The sequence below is a fragment of the Crocuta crocuta genome, unplaced genomic scaffold (genome assembly GCF_008692635.1).
Source record: "Crocuta crocuta isolate KB4526 unplaced genomic scaffold, BGI_CrCroc_1.0 scaffold130, whole genome shotgun sequence".
NCBI classification, from domain to species: domain Eukaryota; kingdom Metazoa; phylum Chordata; class Mammalia; order Carnivora; family Hyaenidae; genus Crocuta; species Crocuta crocuta.
In genome coordinates this window covers 146,671-166,379 of record NW_027527920.1, presented here as the reverse complement: position 1 = coordinate 166,379, position 19,709 = coordinate 146,671, and the positions used below count along the sequence as shown (strand labels likewise).

At 54.3% G+C, this 19,709-nt stretch overlaps 3 protein-coding genes across 6 annotated transcripts in view; 2 read left to right on the top strand and 1 right to left on the bottom strand.

Moving 5' to 3' along the window:
• Positions 1-4,084: 4,084 nt before the first annotated feature.
• On the top strand, positions 4,085-6,147 carry COMMD4 (COMM domain containing 4). Its single transcript, XM_077748403.1, has 7 exons — positions 4,085-4,151; positions 4,365-4,430; positions 4,593-4,632; positions 4,934-5,053; positions 5,228-5,308; positions 5,597-5,773; positions 5,856-6,147. The coding sequence occupies exons 2-7, from the start codon at positions 4,401-4,403 to the stop codon at positions 5,894-5,896; spliced, it is 489 nt and encodes a 162-aa protein (XP_077604529.1). The 5' UTR covers positions 4,085-4,151; positions 4,365-4,400; the 3' UTR covers positions 5,897-6,147.
• A 5,659-nt stretch (positions 6,148-11,806) lies between these two features.
• Positions 11,807-18,800, top strand: NEIL1 (nei like DNA glycosylase 1). Of its 4 annotated transcripts, XM_077745428.1 has the most exons (11): positions 12,017-12,056; positions 13,043-13,208; positions 13,485-13,941; positions 16,236-16,355; positions 16,439-16,502; positions 16,776-16,875; positions 17,277-17,404; positions 17,805-17,832; positions 18,015-18,076; positions 18,203-18,368; positions 18,500-18,800. In XM_077745428.1, exons 3-11 carry the CDS (start codon positions 13,508-13,510, stop codon positions 18,514-18,516), a joined length of 1,119 nt encoding a protein of 372 aa, XP_077601554.1. In that variant the 5' UTR covers positions 12,017-12,056; positions 13,043-13,208; positions 13,485-13,507; the 3' UTR covers positions 18,517-18,800. The 4 variants fall into 4 exon arrangements, with proteins under 4 accessions (XP_077601568.1, XP_077601554.1, XP_077601562.1 ...); XM_077745442.1 differs by lacking the exons at positions 12,017-12,056; positions 13,043-13,208 and adding an exon at positions 11,807-11,858; XM_077745436.1 differs by lacking the exon at positions 13,043-13,208 and having other exon boundaries at positions 12,022-12,056.
• Positions 18,801-19,277: 477 nt separating this feature from the next.
• Positions 19,278-19,709, bottom strand: part of MAN2C1 (mannosidase alpha class 2C member 1) — an 11,549-nt gene continuing 11,117 nt past the window's right edge. The window contains 2 exon segments of the mRNA XM_077745420.1: positions 19,278-19,521; positions 19,601-19,709. Coding sequence (XP_077601546.1) covers positions 19,386-19,521; positions 19,601-19,709 — 245 coding nt within the window. The 3' untranslated portion in view covers positions 19,278-19,385.

Sequence of the window (19,709 nt, the reverse complement as noted above, 5' to 3'; positions counted from 1 at the left end):
CCACAGCCCCCAGCTAGCTACGACGGCCCGGCTTACCCGCAGCACGCCGCAATGACCCGAACCCCGGTTCTCAAAGGAATCATTCCAAAGGCCAGAAAGGACTCCCGGGGCCCTGCTCTCTTAACACATTCAATGGCTCCCTCTCCCTCTTTTCTAGCTAAACTGGGTGTCGGCGCCGGTCAGTTCCGGGAGGAGGTTCCGGGGACACAGGGAACCGGTCACTAATGCCCCCCCGCAGCTCTGGACGCGGCGACGCGCGCCTNCGCCTCCCGGCCCTTCTGTGCCACCTGGAGAAGAATTAGCTTAGAATTAGGCTCAGCCTTCCGCACTGTTAGGAAGCCCTTTCGCCCTTCCCAAAGCCAGAAAGGACGAGACGCGGACTGGGGCTTCTCAACTCCTCCATGCGTTCATTCCTTCGGCTGACTTCGAGTGCCCCCTCTGGACCAGGCAGGGGGCCAGGCACTGGGACTTCAGCTGCAGGGGCCTGAATTGGCCGTCATAGTTAAGACGGGACGGGACGGGGCTGTACCTTGTGTGTAGTATTAGGAAAGGCTTCCTGAGGGTGACAGCAACCTGAGGGGCAGGGGACAGGGAAGAAACCTGGCTGGCAGCCGTGCAGTTTGTGGACGGGAGCTTAGGAGGCTTTGCGAGTGGGAGCTGTATCTTCAGACCCAGAACAGCATGTTCAAGGACCAGGTGAGAGAGAGCAGGGCTCCCTGGGTGAACGCACTTCACCTGGCTGGAGGTTAGTGACCCACGAGGCTCAATAGGGAAGCAGAGACCAAATCCTGCTGTGTCTTCGGAGCTGGGAAAAGAGTTTAGACTTTAAGAAGAGGGCACTAGGAAACTAGGAAGATCCTTTCCTTTTTTTTTTTTAACAAATTTTTTTAATGTTTTTATTTATTATTGAGACAGAAACAGAGCATGAGTGGGGGAGGGGCAGAGAGAGAGGGAGACACAGATCCGAAACAGGCTCCAGGCACTGAGCTGTGAGGACAGAGCCTGATGTGGGGCTCGAACCCACGAACTGCGAGATCATCACCTGAGCCGAAGTGGGATGCTTAACCGACTGAGCTACCCAGACACCCCTAGGAAGAGCCTTTCCAGCAGAGACTAGAGATATTTTCCTATTTTTGGCTGGCTTGTGGAGGGAGCAAGGGGGGAGCAGAGAGTCCCAGTTGGGGCAGCAGACCCCCCGGGAGATGGTGGTGACCTGAGTTAGGGCAGAGAGAGAGGAGAAATCAGCAGGGCCTAAGGACTAAAGGCTTGAGGGAAGAAGACGAGTCACGTGTCTGGGCTTGGTTCCCAGGTGGTGGTGCCCAGTGGAAACCCAGAAAGGGGAGCAGTTTCAGTGGGAACAGCACTAGGGACCTTTGATAGGTGCCGTGGGAGGTGTCTGTGGGCCACCAGGTGCAGCAGGCTAGGAGACATCTAGACTTCAGGGTCTAAAGCCCAGAAGACAATCTACAGTGCAGTTATAAGTTTGGGAGTCATCAGCGCAAAGATGATCACTGTAACCCTAAAAACAAGTCACCTGTCTCAGTGACGTGAGTTGGGAGGAGAGGAGCTAGGGCAGGACCGTGAGCAATGCCAAAATTTTAAGAAATTAACACAAGAAACACATTCTTGTGATAAAAAATGTAAATACAGAGCTGGTAGAAGACTTCTGTGGGTGGAAGTCAGGGGCCCATGAACTTGAGGAAAATCTCACATCTTAATTCTCACTAACTTCAAACTGAAATTCAGGATTGCCTTCCATCATGAATGTCAGCAACAAACCCCAGTATTAGCACCTCTGACTTTGTCACCAGTAGAAATTAAGAGATCTCTTGCTATCACATTACAGCTGTTGACATTGTTCATGTGTTATGCTTATTGTTTCTAAATTATAGTGGATATCAGACTTGAAACACACCACATCACCAATGCATTTGAATATTTTGATTACTTAGTTTCCTTTGCAATCCTATGTATTTTATGCATTTGAAAACATTGTTTTGAGGGGCGCCTGGGTGGCTCCCCCAGTCTATGAAGCTCCGACATCGGCTCAAGTCACAGTCTCCTGGTTCATGGTTTTGAGCCCCGTGTCGGACTCTGTGCTGACAGCTCAGAGCCTGGAGCCTGCTTCAGATTCTGTGTCTCCCTCCCTCTCAACCCCTCCCCCGCTCATGCTCTGTCTCTCTCTCTCTCAAAAATGAATAAACATTTAAAAAATAAAAATATTGTTTTGAGAAAGGCCTGTAGGCTTTGCCAGATGCCAAATAAGTCTATGGCACAAAAATGTTAAAAACACCTGAAAGAGAGATGAGGTCAAGCCTGTCACTGTCCTTAACACCCCGTCACCTCACCAGCTGGCCCAGGCCCTTGCCCCAGAGTACTGACAGCAGGTGGTATGCAGGGATTACCATTTGGAGGTGGGAGAAGGAGGGTGAGCCAGCGAATGACACCCAGGCCAGCACAGGGAGAAATCCAGTGCTGTTTCACCAGGAAGGATGGGTTTGTGTCAGGTGTCGCTGAGGAAGAGGAAGGCCAGATTTAGTGACAGTCCTTTGTGACCATGGCTATAGGACATTGAAGGCCCATATAGAAGCACGAGTGCAGTAGGGTCAGGTCAAAAGGAGCAAGGGGATTGGAGGTTGAAGTGTCATGTAGCAGGTCTGTAGTGGCTGAGAAGGTGACTGGTGGGGCCAAGCAGAGGACATGGTGTTGCCAGGCCGCCTGACGGTCTGGCAGAATCAGTAGAACGTGGGTTTGTGGTGTCCTCAGTTTGTGCGATTTTGTTCCTGGCAGCGGGAAGTTGTCCGCACGTAAGAGGCGGGGAAGGACCACCGCATGCACTGGACGGTTGCCATGCACTGGAGCTCCGCCAGGCACACGGGGCATCTGAGGAATGGAGGGTGTTGGCAAGATGTGGTTGACAGGGTGGGTTTGCGTTCTAACAGGAGACTGATAAATGCTGTGGAGGTCAAGAAAGGGGGATGGAGCGGCGCCTTGGGTGGCTCAGTTGGTTAAGCGCCAGACTTTTGATTTTGGTTCAGGTCATGATCTCACAGTTTGTGAGTTTGAGCCCCACATCGGGCTCTGTGCTGACAGCAGAGCCTGCATGGGATTCTCTGTCTCCCTCGCTCTCTGCTCCTCCCCCACTCGTGCCCCCCCTTCACAAAAACAAATATTGAAACAAAATAATAAAAAGGATAGGGGCAAGAATATGATTGAGAAGAGCTAGTTTATTTGTTATTTATTTATTTATTTTAAGTTTATTTATTTATTTTGAGAGAGAGAACACGAGCAGGGTGGGGCAGAGAGAGAGGGAGACAGAATCCCAAGCAGGCTCCGCAGTGCCAGCACAGAGCCCGAGGTGGGGCTCCAACTCACAAACCATGAGATCATGACAAGAGTCGGACACTTAACTGACTGAGCCACCCAGGCGCCCCAACTGTGTTATTAACAGCTTTACTGAAGTAAAATCAACAATGATACACATCTGTAAATGTATAGTTCGATAAATTTCAACACGTATATGTTCCTGAAAACGTTACCACAGTCCAGATCACTGGGGCACTGGCCACCCAAATTTTCCAGTGCAAGGGGCTGTTTTAGAAAGAATGTTCAGAGAACGTCCAGTTGAGCGGAGACCTGAATGAAAGGAGAGACAAGGGAGCAGAGTGTGCAGGGGGGGTGGCAAGGACAACAGGGGAGTGCCCTCGGCAACAGGAATATCAGGGAGGCCAGCGTGGCTGGAGCTGGAGAGGCAAAGGAGGAGGAAGTGAGTGGCCATGATGTCATGACGAGGCCTTTGTTCTGTGCTGGACCCCCAGCACTTAGAGCAGGATCTGGCCCACAGAGGTTTGCCACGGTCAGCGTTTGCTGAGCACACGGACTCCTAAGACAGGCATGAGAACCAGGTTTGGCGGCAGGTGGGTCAATGAGAGGGTTCTCTAAACGGCCTGGTAATAGAACAGGTGGCCAGAGGGCATCCATCCTGGACGGGGAGCAGGGGTCCCTGAAGAGCATAATATGGGGGACATGTGGCCACACCTCAGCCCCCCAGCCTGACCACCTGCCTCACTCTTGTGCAGAGGTTCCGGTTCTGTGGTGATCTGGACTGTCCTGACTGGGTCCTGGCGGAGATCAGCACACTGGCCAAGATTGTTGAGTGCCTGGGGTCTTCTCGAGGGTGGGAGGCAGCAGGGGCTTGGGGATGGAGGGTGGTGAGGTCACTCTGAAGTTGGGGCCTCAGTGCCCTCGGTTTGTGCAAGCCAGCTGTGTGACCCTGATCATGTGGCCAGCCCTCTCTGAGCCAGCCCCCCAGCATGGAGGGGTGGGGTGGGCCACTTTGGCTAATGCAAGGCCTTCCCCTCCAGTCCTCTGTGAAGCTGAGGCTGCTGTGTAGCCAGGTGATGAAGGAACTCCTGGGACAGGGGATTGACGTGAGTGCAGGGCCCAGCACCCCACTGTCCCATGACCCTGTGACCTCCACTGCCCTGAGAGTGCTCCAAACCCAGGGAGGCGGGTGATCAGGACCCAGGCTGGGGTGCAAGAGGCTGGTGAGCAGGGCTCTGGCACCCCCTGAGGGCCTCCTTTCTCCATAGTACGAGAAGATCCTGAAGCTCACCGCCGATGCCAGGTTTGGTGAGTACCCCACAAAGTCTACAGACATTTGGGCCACTGTAGGTGCTCGGCCTGGGGGTTAGCACAGAGGCCCCTCCTCCCAGCAGCCTGCCCTGATCCACTTGCCTCAGCAGAGGCTCTTCAGGGGAAGAAAGGTGTTGACAGTCCCCCTGCGCCAGTGTCTCTGCCACTTCCTGGTGAGGCGGTAATAGTGCTCATGGGCTCAAGAAGGTCCAGGGGCTCTGAGCTGAAGATAGCAGGGCAACAAGGAGGTGGCCTAGGCCACAGTGACGCCCCCTACCTCACCCACGGGTCCTCCCAGAGTCGGGCGATGTCAAGGCCACGGTGGCAGTGCTGAGTTTCATCCTCTCCAGTGCGGCCAAGCACAGTGTGGATGGCGAGTCCTTGTCCAGCGAACTGCAGCAGCTGGGGCTGCCCAAAGGTACGGGTGTGGGCACGGGCAGGCGGTAACCTGTGTGCCGGGGGCCGCTGGGCAGTGGGCCGGGCCGGCCGGCTCTGAGAGGTGCCCTGCCCTGTGGTCCAGCAGCCCGAGACCTGCCCTGTGAGTAGTCTGAGCCCCTCCTGCTACTTCAGGGGACCTCTGTTCTGCCTCCAGAACATGCGGCCAGCCTCTGTCGCTGTTATGAGGAGAAGCAGAGCCCCCTGCAGGAGCACCTGAGGACCTGCAGCCTGCGTGGTGAGTGTGGGTTGGGATGGGGTCTGGGCTCCATTTTAGAAGGTGCATGGCACACGGGAGGTACTTGTCCTCAGGAAGGAGACTTGAGGAGTTACAGAGCCAGGACTGCGGACCCCAGCCCAAGTCTCTTTCCTCTGAGATCTGCTGTGGATAATCTAGCCCCCGGGAGGGATGAGAGCTTCTCAAGGATCACGCGGCCTTGAAGGGTGGCAGGCTGCCCCGGGTGTGGGCTGTGTGGCTCTCCAGCCCTTGATCCTGAGCGCTGCCCCCTCCCCCCTTCTCTCACAGTGAACAGGCTGGCGGGCGTGGGTTGGCGGGTGGACTACACGCTGAGCTCCAGCCTGCTTCAGTCAGTGGGGGAGCCCATGGTGCATCTGAGGCTGGAGGTGGCCACTGCCCCGGGTGCCCCTGCCCAGCCTGTGGCCATGTCCCTCTCGGCAGACAAGTTCCAGGTCCTCCTGGCAGGTGAGACTCAGCTATACCTGGAGGGGGAAGGGTCCCCCCCACACCCCGGTGCTGCCCACCTATGCCCCTCTTCCTCTTGCAGAACTGAAGCAGGCTCAGACCCTGATGAGCTCCCTAGGCTGAGGAGATCAGTGTTTGGGGCCCCTGTGGAGCCGCCTTGCCCGTGTCGAGTTGCTGCCCTCCGGACTCTTGAGGGGTGGCCCCAGCTCCAGGACCCTGGAGGCCTGGCCTCCCAGATCTCCGGCTTGCCAGGTTACCACATGAGAACTCAGCATAAGGGTATGAGGACTTTTCCAGCATTGCTGTGCCTCCCCCGTGAAAGGCACTTGTCAACAGTTTTCACGAGCAGGAAGAATAAACAGAAGTGTAAAGGAGTGTGTGCACAGGTTTATTTTTGGGTTCAGATGAAAAGTTTTTGTGAGAGAAGCCAAGTGATGTGCAGACCTCCCTGGCCCATCCCTCATTTCCTCTCTCCATCTGCTGGGTGAGGCAGGTCAGGGGTGAGGCAGGTCAGGGGTGAGGCAGGACCGGGACCGAAATGAAACAGCTTGTCTGTAGACCAGAGAATCAGGGTTCTGGTCCTCAGTCCTGTGACGCTAGTGGCTCTGCCCTCCGGGCTGGCCTTGTCCTCAGGCTGGCAGCAAGCACGTGACCCCAGTGCCAGATGGCCCAGAGAGAGAAAGGAGAGAGCCCTGCTCTTCCTGCCATCTTCATTTAGAGAGAGGAAGGCCCCCCCCCGCCCCCCCAGCCACTCATTGGCAAGAACAGTGGGGTTAGGGCCTGAATGTTTGTGTCCCCCCTAGAAGAAGCCTTAACCGCCCAATGAGATGGTTTTAGGAGACGGGGCCTTTGTAGAGTAATTAGGTTTAGATGAGGACATGGGAGTGGGGCCTTCATGATTGGATTAGGAAACACAGGGACTCTCTCCACAAACGTGTATTGAGAAAAGACCACATGAGAACAGCAAAGCAGAAGATCCTTGCCAAGAACCACATCTGCCAGCTCCTTGATCTCAGACTTCCAGCCTCTGGAACATGAGAAATAAATGTGGTTTGAGCCACCCATTCTGTATTTTGTTACAGCACCTTGAGCTAAGACAGGTCTCAGATTTTCCTTTTGCTTCATGTGTCCTGGGCTGGGTGCTGGAGACCGGCAGCCTGGGCCACGCCAGCACAGAAAGCCCTGACCAGCGTGCTCTCTGGAGCCAAAGGACCAGGAAAGGGGCTATCCAACAGGACGGGAAGCTTCCAGATCCTCGCCGCTGGCCTCCAGTCACACCACAGAGAAACTGCAGTCCTTTTCCATGCCTGCCCGCCAGCCAGCAAAGGCTGAGTGGGAGCCCAGATTCCCACCGAACCTGGCAGCAAGGAGGTGGCGTCCCCTCCCCCACCCCCCGGCGCTGTGTCAGGGGAGCTCTGCTAAAAGAGAAGATCTAAATAAGATCCAGAGTCTCAATACCCCCAAATGTCCAGGATTAAAAAACGAGAAGCCAAGAACCAAGAAAATTTCAACTTGAATGAGAAAAGACAACAGATGCCAACAACACCAGGATAATTCAGACTTGTATGCCAAGGGTTTTGTTTTGTTTTTTTAATGTTTTTATTTTGAGAGAGCATGTGAACAGAGGGAGGGCCAGAGAGAGAATCCCGAGCAGGCTCCATGCTGACAGCACAGAGCCTAGCATGGGGCTAGATCCCACAAACCATGAGGTTGTGACCTGAGCTGAAGTCAAGAGTCCCACACCCAATCAGCTGAGCCCCCAGGCACCTCTATGCCAAGGATTTAAAATATTTTTTTATTTAAAAAAAATTTTTTTAACATTTGCTCACTTTTTTTGACAGACTGAGACATAGCACAAGCAGGGGAGGGGCAGAGGGAGAGGGAGACACAGAATCTGAAGCAGGCTCCAGGTTTGGAGCTGTCAGCACAGAGCCTAACTCAGGGCTCGAACTCACAAACCCTGAGATCATGACCTGAGGCGAAGTCAACCCCTTAACCGACTGAGCCATCCAGGCGCCCCTCTATAGCAAGGATTTTTTTTTTTATTTAAATAAAGGTTGGGTTTTTTTTTAATGTTTATTTTTGAGAGAGAGAGAGCGTGAGCAGGGGAGGAGCAGAGAAAGAGGGAGACATGGAATCTGAAGCAGGCTCCAGGCCCTGAGCTGTCAGCACAGAGCCCAAGGTGGGGCTCGAACCCGTGAACTGTGAGATCATGACCCGAGCTAAAGTTGAAGGCCCAAACTGACTGAGCCACCCAGGTGCCCCTATGCCGAGGATTTTAAAGCAAGCGGCATAAAAATGCCTCAAGTCTTAACAAAACAATAGAAGATACAAGGAACCAGATAGAAGTTTTAGAACTGAAATCTGAAATCAAAGTGAGAAATGAATGGATGGACTTATTAGAAGAAAGAATCCATGGATTTGAAGATAAATCTTAGAAATTATCCAATCTGAATAACAGAAAGTAACCTGGAAAATAAGTGCACAGAAACCAATAAAACAGCCTCAGGGGCCTGCCGGACTATAACAGAAGCTCTAATATTCATGCCTTCAGAGTCTAAGAACGTGAGGAGCAAGAGGGTGGGACAGAAAAGGTATGAAAGAAATCATGGCTGAAAATTGCCCCAGCATGGCCAAAGCTCCCTAAACCTAGAGTCAAGAAGTGGAATGAGTCCCATACGGGTGGGACCCTCAGAAATCCATGCTGAGTTACATCATATCATACCATCAAACTTCTGCAAACTAAAGAGAAAAAAATCTTGAAAGCAGCAAGAGAGAAATGACACTTTACCTTCTTGGGGGATAAACTATTCGAATGATTGTGGACTTCTCACCAGAAACCATAGAGGCCAAGAGGAAGAACACAACATTTTTCAGGCCCTGAAAGAAAATTTCAACTGAGAATTCTCTATTCTGCAAAAATCACCTCAAGAATAAAGAAGTCAAGATATTCTGAGATGAAGGGTAACTAATATAATTTGTCACCAGCAGACCTAAAAATAGAAAGACGAAAGGAGGATCTCTAAACAGAAGGGGATGATGCAGCTTGGAACATCAGGGAGGAAGAGCAATGGAAGGAGTAAGACCACAGATATAGTTAGACTTGAACATTTTATGTTCCCTTCGACAGTTGAAGCTAAATATGTAACACATGGATGTGGTCTCAGAGTGCATAGAGGGAATAGTTAAGGTTTTTATAAGCAGGAGAGGGTAAAGGGAGGTAAGGTTTCTACACTGCACTTATTGCCTTGATACCCACGAACCGGGACAAATACGTATCTAGAACAACCACTTCAGAGTCTGTGCAGTGTAATACACTCGAAAGCAGGATCGAGTCAGCCTGGAATTCAGGTGGCCCACAGGAGAGCAAGAAGACAAAAATTGAGAAGTGGAATAAACAAAATTAAAGTGGCAGGCAAAAAGTCAGAAGGAAGTTCAGTCTCCTCAACGTTTAATATAAGCTTGATTTCCCAGGTAGCATTCCATCCTCTGTGGTGTCACAGTCCCACAGGTATTTCTCTCATGGCTGTTGTAACATGGATTGTAATTTTGTGTCTAGTCATTTGCCTCCTTTACCATTCTGAGCTTCTTACGGATGGGAATTGTGTTCCCATGTTTGTATAGCCCCAGTGCCTAATAAAGCACTCCTTCAATAGGTGCGGGAAGAGATAAAGACTTCAGCGGATTTAAAGATGTTGAAAGTAAAACAATCCTTGAGTGTGTAATAGGAGAGTCTATAAAAGACAAAGTCCGTCTCCCCCAAACCAAATCCATCCTAATTTTGTCACCATTGGATGTCACTGCACCAAATTCTTAGTCTGAAAATTGATAATTCAAGGGGAGGAATTCAGATCTATCCTGTGTTTTTAGCATTTCCAGATGACCAGATAACCTGTACAGCTCTTCTTTACAGAAGAATTCTGGCTAAGGTAGAAGGAATGACAGAAAACCACCACTTTGTAACTCCCAGTTAAATACCTGAGTGTGAAGCAAGGATCATCAAGGATAATAAAGCCCTGAAGTGAAACATTTAAGTGATGTGAAACTGAATATTTTGTGATTGCTAAAGATTCCCCTCCCATAAACAACCCAACCTCCCTCATTTGGTAAATGGATAAACACACTGGCGCAGCTACACAGTGGAATACTACTCAGAAATGAAAAGAAAAGAACCGATAAGCAAAATGACACAGATGGATCTCAAATGCATTATGCTAAGCGGCGACTGGCTGGCTCAGTCGGGGGACCTTGCAACTCAATCTCAGGGTAGTGAGTTCCAGCCCCATGTTGGCCGTAGACCCTACTTAAAAGTGAAGTAAAATTATTTTTTAAAATGCATTATGCTAAGAAACCAGACCCAAAAGGCTATATACTGAAGATTCCATTTATATATGGAGAAGGCAAGAACCTTAGGGACAGGAAACATCAGTGGTTGCCAGCAGGGGGGGTGGAAGTATTGACTATTTGCGTAATGGAAATGTATATTCTCTTTGATTGTGGTGATAGTTATGTGAACGTATGTATTTGTCAAAACTCACACTCTAAAATGGTGGCGAATTTTACTGTATATAAATTACACCTTAATTTAAACAAAACGAAACAAAAAACAACCAACAAAGAAATCACCCCATAGATTGCTTAGTGGGCGCAAGGTGTGAAACATGCCTTAACAAAGCACAGGTCTGGTTATCACAGCCTCACCCGTGATCAGTTTCAGCTGCACTAAAATGGGACAACCAGATGTTGGGTGCCTCCTAATGTGAATTTGGAGTACAGAGCAACACCCAGGAGAGAACTGTCTAAGAAAATGTTCAGACAAATCCAGAATGTGAAGGGGCATCTCAACTGGCTTAGACTCCAGGAAGGTATCATGAAGATTAAAAAAAAAAGAAAAAAGGGTGAGGTGGGTGGGAGAGGGTGGATCTGCCAAGATAAAAAACGATTAAAGCCAGGTGCCTGGGTGGCTCAGTTAAGCATCCATCCAACTCTTGATTTTGGTTCAGGTCATGATCTCACAGATGGTGAGCTGGAGCTCCACCTCGGGCTTTTTGCTGACAGCATGGAGCCTGCTTGGGATTCTTCTCTCTCTCTCAAAATAAATAAATAAATTTAAAAACATGATTAAAGAGTCATAATCCTTGATTCAACTCTGATTTGAACAAACCAGCTATGAAAGACATTTGGGGGACAATTAGGGAAATTTGAACATGGGCTTGGTATTAGATGGTATTAATTTTATTAGGCATAATAAATGTAGTGTGGCTTTGTAGGATATTGCTTTTTAGAGATGCATGTTTAGGTATTAGGGATGAAATGTCATATTTTGAAGTTTACTTAAAAATACTTCCACCAAAATAAATGAATGGCTGTAGGAGCGGAAGCAGAAGTAATATGAAGGGGCAAATCAGGGGTATGGGCCCATGGCCTGTGCCTGCTCCACTTAAGATGGAATGCAGGCTCCTTCCAGAGATCTCTTGAGACCAGACCTGACCTGAACTTGTTTGTGTGTCTGTCCTCACCTGCCAGCCCTCCCCCCAGCCCCACTCCAGCCGCACAAGCCTTCTTTCAATGGGCCAATCCTTTTTCTCCCTGCAGACCTTTGCCATGGCCTTTCCTCTTTCCTTCCATCTGGTCTATAGTCTTCTTGGCCCCCTCCCCCATCCCCATCTCCTGAGGACTCTACCTAAGTGTCACCTCAAAGAGACCCTCCCCCAAGGAACCATCTGAAGTGGGTTCTGCTTCTCTGCCTGCCTTTTGTTGCTCGGCTGCACTTGCCACTGGGCAGGTGGTGATGATGTTTCTGTTTATGTGTTCTGTCTGTGTGTTGACATTTAGGGGCCACTACCGGGTCCCCAGGGTCTTAGTTTATCACGCACCTGGGCGCACCCAGAGCTCAGCTGCAGGCGCCTGGGCCTTTGCTGCTGTTTCCTGCTGTGAGTGCGACCCCGTCCAGGACTAGCCGGGTGACTTACTACCCCCCGCCTGCCAGCTGCGGAGACAGCTGCAACCCGGGACGTCAGACCGACCCTGATCCCGCCGGCGCCGGGCAGCGGGAAGCCAGGTTCCTCAGCCACCTCCCAGCCAGGTGACTGCCCCCAAACCTTTCCCGCACCCGGAGCCCCCAGCCCACCCCGCCCAGCCTCTGCCACCCACCCGAGAAACTACACTTCCCAGCAGGCGCGGGAGCGGGGACCTCGGCTCCCAGCGTGCTCTTAGGCGCGGCCCGGCCCCCCGCGTTAACCCCTCAATGGCTGCAGGCTGGCGGAAGTGGCGCGGGGCGCAGGTATCCAGGGGCTTGGCGAACAGCAGAGCTGAGGAGGGGATGAGATTGGGGGTCCTTGGGAGGAAGAAACCTGAGGTTAGCGGAAGCCGGGCAGCGAGGAGGAGAGTGAAGGGGAGGCGAGCACTGCTGGGGGACGGGGGGGAATCCTGCTCCGGCCCCCGCAAATTAGGAATCTGGAAGTTCACCTTTTCCCAAAAATGAAACTTTCGGGTGCCAGGTCCCGGACGGCGCTGAGGAGGAGGACACGGGTAAGGGAGTCTGCCCTCGCTAAATGCCCCCGTCTGTCCCATACGCAACTTCACTTGAGCTCGGCAAGTCCAGGAAATGGAGAGTTGCAAACTCCCCTCCCTCGGCCAGGCGGGAGGGGGCGAGGGTGAACTAGTGGAGTTTGTGCCCCTCCGCCCGGGGAGCTGACCTTGGCGTTTTCCTGTGACCCTCCTGGACCATGGCCTGGAGCTCGGGAGCCCTTCCTGTCACCCCTGTCCTCCCTCTGAGTTGTGGGGACCTGGCTCCAGCGCAGATGTGCCTGGAGACTCCTGCCTTCCCTCCCCCTTGTCCTCACTCTGGTCCTGACCAGTAGGTGGTGGCAGGCTGGCCAAGCGCTGCCAGCTGAGTCTCCCGATCCCTGATTTCCCAGGAGGGGTCAGGTTCACTCCCTCAGTAGTTGTGGACCAGATGCAGGCCAGCTCCTAAGAAATGGAGTCATGAGCCAATTGAGCTTGCACTCTGGGTGGGGGTGGAGGTAGAGACAGATAACTTCAGATTCTGGGAGTGCCAAGAAGAAAAGAAAACTCTTCTCTCAAGTGTCCCAGACAGAAGGGACAGCAGAGGCAAAGACATGGGGATGGGAAGACCATGTGCTTGGAACAAGCAGTGAGGGGCAGTCTGGGAGGAAATGAGATGATCGGATGGGCCCAGGAAGGATCTGGACTTTATTCTTTTTTTTTTTTTTTTCTAAATTTTTTGTTTATTTATTATTGAGACAGAAACAGAGCATGAGTGGAGGAGGGGCAGAGAGAGGGAGACACACAATCCCAAGCAGGCTCCAGGCTCTGAGCTGTCAGCACAGAACCCGACGAGGGGCTCGAACCCAAGAACCGTGAGATCATGACCTGAGCCAAAGTCGGACGCTTAACCAACTGAGCCACCCAGGTGCCCCAGGACTTTATTTTAAAAGCATGGCAGCCCATGAGAGCCCATAGAAAGTGTTAAGTGAGGCAGAGTCCCGCTTCCCCAGCCTGAGCTCCACAGTGCCCAGCACTTGCAGGTGGGGAACAGATCTTGCGACCAGGCCAGCCGACATTTCTGCCAGTCCTAGCTGGGTGCGGCCCCCTCTGATCCTCAGGGTTCTCCTCTGTAAAATGGGCTGATAATTTGTACCTCACGAGGTGACACTTGACCCGACCTACTGTCATCCTCCCCCCACAGGGCCCAGCCACCCCTTGCACAGAATGCCCGAGGGCCCTGAGCTGCACCTGGCCAGCCGCTTTGTGAATGAGGCATGCAGGGGGTTGGTGTTTGGCGGGTGTGTGGAGAAGTCCCCCGTCAGCCGCAACCCTGAGGTGCCCTTTGAGAGCAGTGCCTACTGTATCTCATCCTTGGCCCGCGGCAAGGAGCTGCGCCTGACCCTGAGCCCCATGCCTGGGGCCCAGCCGCCGAGGGAGCCACTGGCCCTGGTCTTCCGATTTGGTATGTCCGGCTCCTTCCAGCTGGCACCCAGCGAGGCGCTGCCAGCCCACGCCCACCTGCGCTTTTACACGGCCCCGCCCGGCCCCCGACTCGCGCTTTGCTTCGTGGACATCCGCCGCTTCGGCCACTGGGACCTTGGGGGCGAGTGGCAGCCGGGCCGCGGGCCTTGTGTCTTGCTGGAGTATGAGCAGTTCAGGTAGGCCCAGCACCAGGTGGGGTGAACCGGCTCGGGCTCCGGCCTGGCTCTGTTAGCGCCTCACTGGCCGATGCGCAGTGAGTCTAGCCCCCTCTGGCCCTCAGTCCCTTCATGTGTGGACCAAGACAGTGTCCCTTCCTGGGGACAGCTCCCTGAGCGAATGGATGTGCAACCCCAAAACTGACGTGGGGGTGGGCAAAAGGAAGGGTAGGTGTGCCCTGAGGACATGTGGCCAGTTTGAGTCAGAGCTGGGGATCAGCATCTCCTTGCTGCACTCGGGAGGTTGAGAAGAAAGGTGAAGGGGCTTTAACCACCTGGTAAGATGGGAGGCCAAGAAGGAACGGCTTCAAGGGGGTGGGCAGGGGACGGCTTGCCTGATGACATGGTCTCTGAATCAAGTTTGTGGTCTCCCATATTCTGCCTGCCCACTGGTCTGTGACAGCCCCATGGTGTCCTCTGTGCGAGGGGTAACAGCTGGGACATAATGCGTGTCACACAGGATGGCACAGCGTCGGCCACTTCCCTTCCTCTAAAGGTGAACCGTGTACGGGTTCCTATTTCGTGCCAAGCCCTCCTCTACGTGTTGGGGTACAGCAGTGATCAGGACGGCCACGGCCCCTGCTCCCACAGAGCTGAAGTTCAGATGGGGAAGGGGGACAAGGAAACCAAGCAGATGAATTCCAGTAGATACAGGCCTGAAGGAAGATCCAAGAGGTAGAGAATGACTCTAGGCTGGGGGCGCACTGAGGGGATTAGGAAAGGCCACTGTGGGTGACATTTGAGCTGAGGCCTGCCTGATGACAAGGTTCCAGGCCTGCAAAGCTGTAGGGGAAGAGCAGTGTAACAGACAAGAACCACAGACGTGAAGGCCCACAGTAGACCTGGCAACTCCTCCCTTCCCTGGGGACGACGGCATGCTTTCTGTTGGTCCTTAGACTTGGTTGCCCGAGAGAGTGGGTCAGGGCGTCTCTACCACCACAGAAGCCACTCGACTCCTGGCCTTCTCAGGCATGGCCCCCAGCGCTCCCCGGGGGCGGGGCTGTCACCATGCCGGATTCTTCCCAGCTTACCTTGCCTGGGAAGTCGTGCCCCATGCTAACTCTGCCAGCTGGCTCTGAAGTTCCCATCACCCGTGGAGCATCGCAGTTTACTTGGTCTTATGGCGGGGGAGGCTATGGGGGACCTACGCCTCTCAGTGATCTGACCACCTAGGCGACTGTCCCCTCTTCCCTTTACCCCATACTCTGTCTTCTGGCCCCCACTTCATATGCTCCTCATGCCCATTACTGAGTCAGTCTTGCCATGGTCTTTTCCCACAAAGAAACAAGATGCGTTCCCCAGCCTGAGCTCCACAGTGCCCAGCACTTGCAGGTGGGGAACAGATCTTGCGACCAGGCCAGCCGACATTTCTGCCAGTCCTAGCTGGGTGCGGCCCCCTCTGATCCTCAGGGTTCTCCTCTGTAAAATGGGCTGATAATTTGTACCTCACGAGGTGACACTTGACCCGACCTACTGTCATCCTCCCCCCACAGGGCCCAGCCACCCCTTGCACAGAATGCCCGAGGGCCCTGAGCTGCACCTGGAGGTGGGGTGGGGGCTGCTGGGACACTCACTGGCCAGGACCTGCCACCACACACCTGCTACACAGAACCAGCACCAGCTTCCTTGGAGATCTTCAGGGTCTTGAGAACAGCTGACTCCACCAATGTCAAGTCCTCATAGCTAACCAATCACAAGCTCTAGACAGGGAGTTTCAGACTGCAGGCAAAGTCTTGAATCTGAGGACTTTGGTGATATATGCACAACATATACAGGCTCACGTGTGTGTCCTTGAACACATTGCTTTTGATTGGTACTTTTCACCTTTCATAGTGAATTACAGCCTTATATTGATGTTCCCATTTAAATTTTTTTAAATGTTTTTATTTCTGAGAGAGACAGCGTGAGCAGGGGAGGGTCAGAGAGAGAAGGAGACACAGAATCCAAAACCGGCTCCAGGCTCTGAGCTGTCAGTACAGAGCCTGATGCGGGGCTCAAACTCACGCACCGTGAGATCATGACCTGAGCCGAAGTTGGACGCTTAACCCACTAAGCCACCCAGGCGCCCCTTGGTGTTCCCATTTAACATATAGGAAAACGGAGGTTCCTGCTGCCAAAATAGCACTGAGGCCGGGAAAGGGGAATTGGGACTCCCGCGTTCCTTCCCCTTGCACCCAGGAACAGACACTCCTGTGGCAAGGCATTAGGGATGGGGGTATAGAATGGGTCTCACGGGCCCAGCTGTGTTCCTCCAGGGAGAACGTGTTACGAAACCTAGCGGACAAGGTCTTTGACAAGCCCATCTGTGAGGCCCTCTTGGACCAGAGGTTCTTCAACGGCATTGGCAACTATCTTCGGGCAGAGATCCTGTACCGGTCAGCAGGCAGGCCACAAGGACTAGGGAGGGCTGGGTGCGCCCACATCCCCCACTGCTTAGCCTCCCTCCACCCCACTGCAGATTGAGGATCCCCCCCTTCGAGAAAGCCCGCAAGGTTCTGGAGGCACTGCAGCAGCGAAGGCCGGTGAGGATGCAGGAAGGGATGCGCTGGTACCTACCTTACCCTAACTGTGTGGGCGGGGCCAGGTGTCTCCAGCTTAGCTCAAGCACTTCCTTTCTTGGCCTTGGGTCGGTTCCCTTTCCCTGCAGTGTGGGGGATGGGGGGTGGGAGGGGGCTGCTGATGAATGATCTCTGAGTCCTGCCAAGCTCTGGGGCTCTGCTCCCAGAGATTCAGCTGCCTTCTCAGTGGTCATGTGTCCGGCTGACAGCCAGGTCCTGCCCCTGCCCCTTCTCCAGAGCCCGGAGCTGACCCTGAGCCAGAAGATCAAGGCAAAGCTGCAGAACCCAGACCTGCTAGAACTGTGTCACTCGGTGCCCAAGGAAGTGGTCCAGCTGGGTGAGGCCTGGAGGGCAAAGCCGGCTGACTACCTCTGCGGCAGCATGTGGTGTAACCCCAGGGCAATTCCTGCCCCTCCTGGGACAGGGATGTCCTGTCGTAGATATAGTTGTTACTAAATGGACTCCGCCTCCTCACTTGTTAGGTATCTATGTCCTCTCAGGTGCCCACGAGGCGGGCGGGCCCAGGATTACTAACCCCTCTCCAGGTTGGGAAAGCATTAGCCCAGAGTGGGGAACACACCAGCCTGAGGGCATGCACAGCTGGAGGAAGGAGAGCCTTGGCCCTCTGACTCAGCCCCTCGTCGCTATATAGCCGAGGTCTGAGCCAGGTTGACCAGGCTCCCCTCCTCTCAGCCTGAGTCAGCCCTCTGACTTCTGCCCGGTTCCTCTGTCCCACAGGGGGCAAAGGTTACGGGCCAGAGAGCGGGGAGGAGGACTTTGCTGCCTTCCGGGCGTGGCTACAGTGCTATGGCATGCCTGGCATGAGCTCCCTGCAGGACCGGCGTGGCCGCACCATCTGGTTCCAGGTTTGGGCCCCGATCTCACACAGTTAAATGCAAGTCCCGAGGAAGCTAGTGGGGCACTAGCTGTGATCTGGGGTCACAGTGGGGCAGGAGCTGGGGGCTCTGAAGTGGAGATGCCCAGGGCCTGTCAAGGCCCCCAAGGGTCACACTGTGCCTGATGGTCTATGTCTTCCCTGTGCTGTGCCCCTCTCTCCCTCAGTCCCAGGGTCCCAGCTAGCAGAGCAGCCCAAGGCAGGGTGGCCTTGTTGATGACGCTCTCACCTGGGGAAGGCGGGGTGGTCAGAGAGGCTTCTGGTTGAAAAGCCCCACCGATCTGGAAGGATGGTATGAGCTCTGGCTCTCCAAGAGGAGCTACCTCTGCCCCAACCAGGCTGATCCCTGAATTCCCCTCATTCCATTTCAGGGGGATCCTGGACCCCTGGCACCCAAAGGTAGGCTACTCCTAATGTGACAAACTAGGACAGCACAAAGAACTAGATGCCTGCAGGAACTACCTCACCCTTCCCCATCCCAGTCCCCACTCCACCCCTGGGGGTCACCCCAGAGCGGGAGAGTCTGCAGAAAGGGGGCTGAGGCCACAGCCCCCTCCAAGCCCAGTGTCAATGTCCTGCAGGGGGCAAGTCCCGCAAGAGGAAATCCAAAAGAGCACAGCAGGATCCTGAGGACAGATCAGAGGTATGGCTCTCCCTCTGCCATGGCCACACCTCCCCGGTGCCCTCCCTTGACAATGGAGGGCAGTGGTGGGTCCGAACCAACCTCTGAACTGCTCACTGAGCTCCTTGAGGACCTGTATCCCCTCAGGACCCTCTCCTTCCAAGCACTGCCCCTTCCAGAACACGTGGGGCACAGAGAGGCCTTCCTGAGCAAACTACAGCCCAGCAGCCCGAGGGGACCAGCCTCCCGCAGGACCCAGAAGTCCCTCTAGTCCCTAAAAAAGGAAAAAGGAGGGGGCGACCGACAACCTCAGGTGGGCAACAGGCCTTCCTCAGCATCGTCCTGGGGAGAGGAGGGGCACCACCAAATGGCCTCTGCAGGGGGCTGGTGGTCGGGGGCCTCAGCCGGCCGTCTGAGCTGCCATCTCATTTGTCCTCCTCCCAGGCCACCGCAGACCCTGAAAGATCAAGGCTGACACCCCATCCTAAGAGAATGGAGGGACCTGAGCCTCTTAGCAGGAGGGTCTCCTTGCTCGCACCCACCCCTTCCCTCTGCCTTGCACTGGAGCAAGGGCCCTGGGCAGCTTGCAGGCAGCAGGCTGGAGCTGAAGGCGCCTGGATGCCCCAGGCCTGAGGCCGTTCCCTGCACAGCTATGAATTTGTGTTCCCCACCTTCCCCATTTTTTAAGCCCATGAGAGAAATACTGTAATTTTTTATAAACTAATAAACTTGAACTTCTTGGCACTTCTTGGGCTGGCTGCAGAAGGTGTGGGAAGGCCAAGTTGGGAGGACCCGCTGCCTGACCCTGCAAACAGAGGAGAGCCACTGGGGCAAGGCAGACTGAGCCCCATCCCAGTCCTCAGGGCCCTGGCCCTCCGGGAACAGAGTGCCTCTGCAGGTACAGCCTCTCAGAGGTGGTGCAGAGATCCCGGCCCCCAGCAGCCCCTCGGGTCCAGAACTCCCAGCACTGCTCCTCTCCTAGTGGGGGGCTAGTCAGCAGCCCTCCTCCTGGCTTCCTCCCCAGGGGAGGAACTTCTAATCACTGTGGTCACTTATATCCGAAATCTCTGGGGTGGGGGGGGGCGGGGAGGCTGCCACCCAGACTCTGCATAGACAGATAAGCTTAGGTCTTGCCCTTGCACCCGGATGCCTGGGGGAAAGACCTTCTCCCCTCGAAGTCTGGGGATAGGCCCTGCGGGGAGTGAGCAGTCCACTAGCAGGATTCCTGAGTCAAGGTTTATTGTTGAAGAGGAGACTGAGCCTGGCTTCAGGCTAGGGAGGCAGAAGTGAGCCCCCCCCCCCCAAGCCTTACAGAAACAAAACCCCACCCTCAGAGGCTCAGTTTGCCGGGGGGTAGCAGCACCAGCAACAGGGACTGCACTTGGAAAGGAGAAAAGGTGAGCTTCAGGCGGTCGTCCTGAAAGGGCAGGTGGCCAGCAGGGTCGCGCCGCTCCAGGAGGTCGCAGCTGGAGAACAGGAGGAGTCACGAGGTCCCCGCGAGGGCAGGACTCCCACCCCCCACCGCCACCCCGCGCCCCGACTCACAGGACGGCCTCCTGAACCGGCAGCGACGTGTGCAGCCAGCAGTCAACGTGGCTGCCATGGGCCTCATACAGCCGGAGGACCAGCCTGGGGCCCTGGGGGCTGGTCTCTG

Excerpts from the sequence above, each read along its gene's own strand:
- COMMD4 (XM_077748403.1), top strand. The coding sequence starts at position 4,401 with ATGAAGGAACTCCTGGGACAGGGGATTGAC. Across the intron at positions 4,633-4,933 it reads CACCGCCGATGCCAGGTTTG|AGTCGGGCGATGTCAAGGCC; the intron begins GTGAGTACCCCA and ends GGGTCCTCCCAG. Across the intron at positions 5,054-5,227 it reads GCAGCTGGGGCTGCCCAAAG|AACATGCGGCCAGCCTCTGT; the intron begins GTACGGGTGTGG and ends TTCTGCCTCCAG.
- NEIL1 (XM_077745442.1), top strand. The coding sequence starts at position 13,508 with ATGCCCGAGGGCCCTGAGCTGCACCTGGCCAGCCGCTTTGTGAATGAG. Across the intron at positions 17,405-17,804 it reads GCCGCACCATCTGGTTCCAG|GGGGATCCTGGACCCCTGGC; the intron begins GTTTGGGCCCCG and ends ATTCCATTTCAG. Across the intron at positions 17,833-18,014 it reads TGGACCCCTGGCACCCAAAG|GGGGCAAGTCCCGCAAGAGG; the intron begins GTAGGCTACTCC and ends AATGTCCTGCAG.